Genomic DNA, 8,994 nt, shown 5'->3' with positions numbered 1-8,994 from the left:
CTCCCATATAAGTGACATATCCCAGCATGGCCTTTTAAATGATGTACTGTATATCCGCAACCTTTTGTTTGTAAGATAGTGGAATCAAAGACCAGCTAGAACCACAGCCTGGGGGAGCTGCAAGTCACAGGTCATTTAGACTACGTTCACAGCAAATCAGATGTTTCCCCTCCAGTGACTCAGCAGTGTGAACAGACCAGACCAGATGTCCTCAGACCAGATCTTGGCCACCTGCATATGTGCTCATAGACCCGATTCCTCTCTGACTGCTGACTGTGCGAGCGCTGTCAGATCAGAATCCGTGTGGTTGTTTTATCATCTCCTCTGCACATACATCCTGTCATCATCATTCAGCATCAGCCCCTCACAGACCGGTAACAATAAACATGGAGGAGAGTGACGACAGCGACGGGGTCAGTGGCGAGACCAGGATGTTTCACATGTGGTGGACATTTATGGAGAAGCTTCTGATCAGGCCAAATTGGAAGGAACATAACATAACCCAGCAGTTTGGGAGGAAACTGAGCCATTTGACCATCGCACACATGACCGCGTTGTTTTTCTTGTGTGCACTTGGCTCACATTTCAGCTACATTTGTGCACCGGGAGTTAAAGGGAGTTTTTCCTCCCCATTGTCCCCAAGTGCTGCTCAAGGGGGCTTTGTTGGGTTTTTCCCTCAAACACTGTGAGGTCTAGGCTTCACTATGCAAGTGCCCTGAGATTATTTTTGTTGTGATTTGGCACTATACAAATCAAACTGAATTGAAAAATTAACTGAATTGAAGCACCGACACAAAACGATCAGATCGGACTCAAACATCACAGCTGAGCATTAAGGGCTGGGATGTGAACGTAGCCTAAGTTCCTGTTGTGACAGAGCCCTATTAGAACAGAATCAGGTAGAACAACCACAGCAGAGCACACATTGTACCAAACCAGGTCTGCCAGTCCACACTGATGATGTCCCACACTTTGGCTACCAGCCACTTTTCACCACAGCTGCTGCTGTTTCCAGCCACCCACCAAGACCCATCAGGGTTGGTGGCTGGGGCCTCAAATAACCCACTGTCTGAGTCCAGCAGGAAGTGTTTCTTCTCCTTGCGGGCCAGTGCTCGATCCGTGCTGGTGGCTGACACCTCTCCATCTTTAAACCTGGAGCAACCATGATGACAGGAGATCAGAAAGCACACAGCCTCACTGTGAGCCAGGGGAGCCCTGACAACCCCTTTGAGACTGTCAGTACTTCTAACACCTGCTGTGTCACAGGATCCCTGACTCGGACTCTATCAACAGACAGCCAAACTAGTCATGTTGGTTTGTCTCTTACTGTCTGCGTTTACATGCGCTTAAGTAACCAGGTTACTGAGAGAAACCAGGTTATGGGAGAAATCAGATAACGCATTTACATGCACGGTAGTAATTGGGTTGCTCAAAAACCCCAGTATACGTGATCCCCCACTACCACCACCGAAGTGGAAAGACACTGTTCTGGTGTGCCTGCAAAGCCTGATGTTATTGTGCGACATAAACAAAGATGGACCCAGTCAATCGAGCTTCCTACGGTCCAGAATGCTGTGCTCTTTCATCACGTTCAGCATTAGTAAGGTCTCTTTTTGTAGTTGCTGCTCGCCGTGTTGATAACTGTCTGTTTACTCTGGTGACAACTTCCTGTTTTTCTCCAGCCACATGTGAACAAGTGACCTTGGAGCTCGTCTTCTGCACATGCACTCTTGTAGAAAGCTGATCAGAAACCTGGTAATGTGTATACATGACAGACAGAGAAATCTACATTCTCTGGGAGAAATCTACCTGGGGAAATTAGGTTTCCCTAATCCCCTACCCCGATTACAGAAACCAGGTTTCCCATTTACATGACAATTAAGAAATAATCTTACTGGAGAAAGCTGATTATTACCTGGTTACTTAAGTGCATGTAAATGCAGTCGCTGTCTGCAGGAATCACAGAACACACAGTTCACTAGTGAACTATCAATCAATCAGTCACTATTAACATATAGTAAAAGTCAGAAAGCAAACAACTGAGAAACAAAATCAGAAAGTGTTGTTATCAAGCTGTAACGTGAACACAGCACAGTTAAATGCCTGATCTTTGTTAGTGTAATGTGTTGACTGTCACAACATCAGCAGACTGAGTCATGTGCATGTAAGGGAAACTAACTGGGAACTGCGATGCACCAGCTGTAAAAATGATAATCCAGCTGCAGGGCACATGTTAGTGCAAGTGTGAGGGATGCTTCAAGGGAGGGAACTGTGTAGTTAACAATGTCATGAAGCATGTGTGTTACTGTGGAGGTGGTTGTATGCTACCCACCAGGTCAGTGTGGGCTCTGGGTGTGCCATCACCTCCACCTCCAGCATCACTGGAGAGCCCTCCATGACGGTAGCTTTAGACAGGGGTCTGGTGAAGCAGGGGGGTCCAGGTTTAGAAGCTTTTCCCTGGGGAAGAGACTCTGCCTGATCCTTGGAGGGAGGTGAAGGAGCAGGAAGGGGAGGCCCTAGGATCTGAGGAGTAAGCCTGATCTCCTCACAGATGGCCACGGGCTGGCAAATGTCTGCATCTTGTTCTGGAGTTAGTAGATGAGATGGAGAGGAAGGGGGGGTGACATGCGGGTTAGCCTGCTGAGCCAAGGTTAGGATCTGTGCCTTGAGCTGACGGGGAGCAGTAGGCCTGGCTGGGCTGCTGTGGGTCCTGCCAGGGTCATGCACACGCTGCTGGGAACAGGTGGAGGTCAGGGACTCATGGAGGGAGCAGAGTCTCTGGTGGCTCTGCTTGCTGCTGAATCTACTGCTGGATGTGCTGATGTTGCGCATGCTGCTTGGTTCAGAGGGATTGGGTACATACACATCAGGTAGACTTCTGCTAGCCTGGGTGAAGTGGTTTTCCTGTTGTGACCTAAGAGAGCTGCTAGCCTCTGTCAAGGTGCAGTGACTGTCTGAAGGGAGAGACTGGGAGTAAGCAGTTTGCTGGCTGGTAACTGTACTGATGCTGGTAAGATCATACCTTTGATGTTTTGACACTGGGGATGTTTCCTTCTTAGCTTGGGGGGGATTTATGGCTTGATTAAGGCCATGTTCTGAGTCAGGGATGGACTGTGTAAAAGTGTTTTCTTGACAAATTACAGTTCTAATTTGAGGAAATGTAGTGCTGTGTTTAAGGAGGCTAGTGTGTTGTGGAAGGGCCTTGTGCTTGAGGAGATCAGGGTCTGCATCATCAAAGGCTTGAGGACAATAGCTGGACTGGGGGAGGGGAGGGCTCTGACTGTGGTCTGCACCCAAGGGAACAGGATCAGTCTGTGGCACAGTCTGTGGCAAGGTTTTTGTTTTGTATGGGACAGTTTGGGTGTTCCTGCTGTGAGTACCTGCACTACTATGAGGCTGCTTATACTGACTGTTGTACTCTATTAATAAGGGTGCAATTTGCGAGGGGCTTCCATCCTCAGGGACATTGTTGTCCTTGATGTAACAGGTGTCTGGAGTGTTGCTCTGGTGGACTGAGTTAGGACCAGAGGGGAAGCTTGGTTCAGTGTTGCCCTCAGGGAGGTTAGCTGTGTTGGGCTCGCCAGTCCCCAGGATGCTGCACAGAGTGCTGGTGAGCAGGTCTGGAACTTTTAAAGGATTCTGGACAAACAAACTGGACTCTGCTCTGAGCCTGTAACACACACACCACAAACAAAATCTGAAATCTAAATGGTCTTTTACCAGGATAGAGTATTGCATGTCTTTTAAAAACTTCTGAAAAGCTATTATTTTTTGCAGTGTCACAACTTCCTGTGATATGTTAAACTTTGACAACAATGTGCATTATTCATTTAGCGTTTATTCTGCTAGAGACAATCATCAAACTTATTGTTATCGGGTTCTTCCTGTGGCATAGTTTGCAGTCAGCCATGGTAGGATTCAGTAGATGGACAAATTGTGAGCTCTTAGTAGATGCCAAAAGCATTCAGACACCCCACAGTCATAAATGTATTACTGGTTTAGTGGTCTTTTTTTACTTGTTTGGTCAGAAAAGGTCCGTAAAGTACTGGTTTTCCCAGTTTGGTTTGGAAGACAGCCCAACAGCCTACAGAACCTGGACCTCAATTCAACACCTTATGGGATGAGCCTGTGTGTCTTTGGGCGTCACAATGCAGTAGCTGGCAGACACAGACTGTGATGCATTAAAGGCAGGTTGTAAAAACCAAAACTGTTGTTCTACAGAAATGTTGAAGACTCTTGATGTTCATGAATCAATCACAAGTCTGAGTCAAGTCTGGAGTCACCTGGGGGTGAGTTGTGAAGTCTGTTTATGTTGGTTAGGGACTTGAGTGCAACTCCAGTGCGAGTGACCAACTTGACTGTTTATCTCTGTTGTAACACACTAGTACAAACCTGGTGTGACTGTGAAGAATGGTGGGAGTAGTTGGATTCCCCTCTGTTTGGATGGACTCTGTCTGCTGTCGGATGGCACCAGTAGCAGAACCTGGCCCACTGTGCTCTGACTGGGCACGGTACTGGTGGCTGTACTGGCTGACATGGACACTATGGGAAAAACAGAAGCTGTCCTCAGTATCTGAGTGGACTATGTTGGACTCTGGTGTCTCTGCCAGCGGAGGTAAAGAAATGTCATCAGGTGATGCACACTCGTATTCATCATTGGACTGAGAGTCCTCCATCGGTTCGGTCAGTTCAGGGGTGTAGCCGGTCTCCTTCAGCTCGTACTGGACAGGACAGATTTGGGTGAGCTTCAGTATCTTACAAGCATTTTATGATATATAACAATTTTATTGCAGCCTTACAATATAACTAAAAGCCAGAGGAGAATATGAATTATGGTCTTATATCTTTTTATTTTGTTCAGTTCTATTTTATGTTCCTAGACATCCACTCTTCTTGTCTTACGTTGGTGGTTAGTAATAGTTGCTTGCTTATCTTTACCACATCAGCCTCCTCCTCTGTGTTGCGGTTTTCCATCTGCTCCTTCTTTTTCATCTTTCTGTTTTCACTCAATTTCTTCTCTTTCTCCTCATCTTCCTCTCGTGTCCCCCTCTCTGTCCTCCGTTCTGCCTCTTCCTTACCTCTGCCTTTCTGCTGCTGTTCACCACTCTCCACCTGAAAACACCACAGTATCTATTTAAACACAGATTAAGGTAAACAATTTGTTGTTTTACCAGATTCAGTCCTAAATATGTATCAGTATTTGTACAGTGCATGTAGAAAGCAATCACCTCCCTAAGTTCTGTTATTTCCAATTCACTGGAGTCCAGTTATTATATAAATTTGTCTTTAAGGCATAATAAACAAATAATTGTATTTTCTTTGACTTTTCAGTTGTTCTGAGGACGTATTTACTTCCAATGTGGTGGTGAGGGTATACAGGAATCTTTTAAAAGATTATTCACTATTGTGAGTGCTGGAAAGGCTGCTCACTGTATGTGAGCGATAGCTGGGCGAGAGCCTGGTGGTATAATTTGGAGCCAGGCTCAAAGCTATTAGAGGTTTCATCTATCGGACTGGAATTATGAAACTTTAAATTTTGAAACTGTTTAATCTAACACATTAACCACTTAGACTAAGAATATGTGGTCAGTCTGTCCAGGTAATGGCAATTTAGAATTTGTTCTGCTGTTTTAGGAGATGTGCCTGCTTGTTATCTGGCCAAGCTAGCTCTGTTAGCAGGCAGCTACATCTGGTTCAGAGCCCAGTAATTTGTCACCGAGGACACAGCTGTTCCAGCTGCACATTATAGCTGTGTTTCCACTGTCTGACCCTAACAAGAAGTACACCCCATGGCTCCCATCGCCGTCACCCGGCATAACCTCACAGGTTGACCTGGACCATCCTACTTTGCTTTTCCACTGTATTTTGCCTGTGTCGGCCTCTGTTTAGAGGAGGGAGGGGCTACACTTCTCTCACACACTCACAGCTGAGCAGAGGGCGTGAAGCAGAACACAGACTGGTAGAAATGTGATGTCTTCACTGCTTTGCCCGCGTCCACTCACTGAAGTCCCCGTTTTGCCTCTAAACCAACGAGTGGATGTCTGTTCAGTCTGTCATTTTCCTGAATAACTTTCAAACTAATAATGATATCAGCGTCATTCCAAATGTCAGCGTGGGTTTTTATGGTCAAGCTGTCATATCATAAGGGCCAGGCTATCAAGGGAATACTGCTGTTATGGCATTAGTTGTCCCTTGACAGAGGTTTGCACTCTAGTTATTATATTGCTGCTCTCTGCCACTGCTTGTTGACATGATCACTAATAACACAATGTGCTGCTGCGGCTGCTGTTTTCTCTCTGTTCAGGATGTGCTGGGTGTGGCTCAGGTCTCCCTCTCTCTTTTTTTGCAAATTAATTTATGCATATTGGGTTTGGCTATGCATACAGTAGCTCCCTTTCAGACTGAAGGTGAACACTTCTACCCTGAGACTTGTGGGGATAAAATGAAAAACCCTTGAGGAAAACCTGCAGTTTGTACAAAATCTGTGAACAAGGAGAATATTTGCTTTCTAGTAAGAGAGTGAACCCAAGTTTAGCGCCAATGCTACACAACAATGGCTTCAAAACTTCACAGACAGAGTCCAGACATTAGAGGGTCTTTATCTGTTTATTGGTAACCAAAAAGCACATTAGATCTAGTCTGATTCAATGCTATTGTGTTACCTTCAGTTTGGTCTCCAGCTTCATCAGCCTGGCACTCAGCTCTCTGATGGACTCCACCATGACTGAATGTTTGCTGACAGTCTTCTCTATGTACCGCCGCCCCTCCTCCACCCCTGAGAACACACACATTTGAAGTACTGAACAGTTTTGCTGGACCAACCCTTAAAGTCATGCTGATGATAAATTTTTCACAATTTCATTGTTTTGAAGGCTTGCTAGATGACCACTGAAAGAAAAAGGAAGCATATACAAAGTTTTGATACAGTTTTCACAAACTCACTTTGTGAATTTTTCTCAGATCTTTGATTTTTCTGAATTACTGGACAGTTTGACCTGGAAATGAACAAATCATTCAGAGCCACTGCACCAGAGACAGGTTCCAAGTGTGTTCAATATACTTGGCCAATACAACTGATTCTGATAATGGATAAAACATTTTAATTAATGCTATAATACTATCCACTGTTTCATAATCAAAAGTGCTAATTAACAACCCGCTGAAGTGAACACATCTAAAACGTGACAGTGGAGTCGATAGAGGGGTAGCCAAGTTCCTCCTGAGGGAATAATCTGGACAACAACTGGTTAGAAACACCTTCACGCAGAATAAAACAGCAGGTCATTATTGTGCTGCTGTGATGTCACTCACCGTGCAGTCTGACAGCCAGCTCAGTGATCTGGCTGATCCTCTCCTCCTGCTGAGGAACCGTTGGCCAGATGAACTTCTCAAACTGCCGACAGAGAACAGAGATGGCTTCCGTACTGCGACATTCCAAGGAAAACTTGCTTACACGAGCAATAGTCGCGCTGGCCCCCTCACACCAGAACTGATACTGTTCATACAAATCATTAACACACACATCGTGATTATTTTTAGACTTTACAGCTGAATAAACTCTTCACCAACTTTACTGTGGCTTTAACCTACCACTAACTACAGATGACACTATAAATAACCCTGTGTTTGATCAAACTAATAATCCAGTAACAAAGATTCATTCATTTTTATCACCTCCTCCATGGCTTGCTGCAGCCTAGAGGTCATTTCCAGTGTATTTTGGTGTTCGCTGACACTCTGCTCAAACTCTCCCATCTGTCTCTGCAGCTCGTTGACGGCATCCTCAACCTCTCGGGCTATGGCCCCATCCTTGACCTCTGACCCCAGCCGGTACATCACATCCTGCAGACGTCTCCTGAGCCCCTGTAGATGGAGCACAGCGTGCCAGATTGTTGTCTGTGGCAACTGTAATTCTGTCTGAGAGATTTTCTCCCTTGTTTGTTTGGAGTCAACACATCAGGAGACTGTGAACTTGTTTTCACTCCTCGTGAACTGGTACGTTACAGCAGCCCCCAGAATATTCTGCTGGTTAAAGTGGGCTAACAAACACTCCCAGTGCCGAATGACTCTGGCTCACTTTAAACATACTGAAACCACTTACTAGCCTAGCAGCATAAAGGCTACAAATAACCCTTAATGCAACTCTCTCAGCAGAAGACACTGGTGCTGTCTACATTCAGAAAGGATATCTGATGGCGTGAATAAAATGGAATTGTCTTGTACTTAAATATAAGACAATATCCACTTTTCCAACCTAATTTCAAGAAGAAACATATGGTCTTGTACTGGGGCCAATCCAGTATCTATCACTGTTGTACAACTGTGTACAATGGCTCTTGCCTGGAGAGGGATAGCCCCACAGCCAAACTGTCAGATACCCCAGGTAGGAAAACAAGAGGACACACATTCAAAGCCTTTGCTATTGAAAGCAGATGGAACAAATCTGATGGCAGATGTCTGATCATACCCGCAGCTTCTCCTCGTAGAGCTCCACCTGCTGCAGCTGGTTCCTGGTGGCCTTCAAGTTCCTGGTCCTGTTGTTTCTCTTCAGGTAGTTAAACCTCAGGTTGCTGAAGTGCTTCTTCAGCTCCTTAAAGGAGTCACAAAGCTGAAAAAAATGACATCAGAAAAATCTGTCAGTCCAACAGCTAATTTTACATAGAAAAGAAGATCTGTGTTTAAACACCACACATCCAAATAACCCAACTAGTTTAGTGTTGACAAAGACTTGTGATGGCTGATCATGTAATTAAATGTGTGGTGCAACTAGCAAATACTGAGGGATTACTTTTTCAATAAAATAAGAGACAGTTTCTTTAATAACATTTCAAATTATTGGCAAATGGCAATTTGTTCCCTTAAGCCAAAAGTTCCCTATGTCGATGTGTTACTTGGCCTGAGAAGAACAAACCCCAATATAGTCACTTCATTGTTTTAAGAAACAAAGGGCCACGAGATGCATTTCTGAAGCTGTACACAACAAAGTTTTGCTAT

General features: G+C 45.0%; 1 protein-coding gene across 1 annotated transcript; it reads right to left on the bottom strand.

Annotated features, from left to right (window-relative positions):
* Positions 1–408: 408 nt before the first annotated feature.
* On the bottom strand, positions 409–5,009 carry LOC109971947 (uncharacterized). Its single transcript, XM_020620519.1, has 4 exons — positions 4,939–5,009; positions 4,393–4,721; positions 2,333–3,670; positions 409–1,152 (listed from the first exon to the last, which is right to left on the bottom strand). Exons 1-4 carry the CDS (start codon positions 4,990–4,992, stop codon positions 885–887), a joined length of 1,989 nt encoding a protein of 662 aa, XP_020476175.1. The 5' UTR covers positions 4,993–5,009; the 3' UTR covers positions 409–884.
* Positions 5,010–8,994: the final 3,985 nt, after the last annotated feature.

Source organism: Monopterus albus, unplaced genomic scaffold, assembly GCF_001952655.1.
Source record: "Monopterus albus unplaced genomic scaffold, M_albus_1.0 scaffold239.1, whole genome shotgun sequence".
In the NCBI taxonomy this organism is placed as follows: domain Eukaryota; kingdom Metazoa; phylum Chordata; class Actinopteri; order Synbranchiformes; family Synbranchidae; genus Monopterus; species Monopterus albus.
This window is presented reverse-complemented; position numbering and strand designations above follow the sequence as displayed.

Coding starts and splice junctions, on each gene's coding strand:
- LOC109971947 (XM_020620519.1), bottom strand. CDS start 4,992: ATGAAAAAGAAGGAGCAGATGGAAAACCGCAACACAGAGGAGGAGGCT. Junction 4,722..4,938: donor CAGAGGAGGAGGCTGATGTG/GTAAAGATAAGC, acceptor TGTCCTGTCCAG/TACGAGCTGAAGGAGACCGG. Junction 3,671..4,392: donor ATTCTTCACAGTCACACCAG/GTTTGTACTAGT, acceptor TGTGTGTTACAG/GCTCAGAGCAGAGTCCAGTT.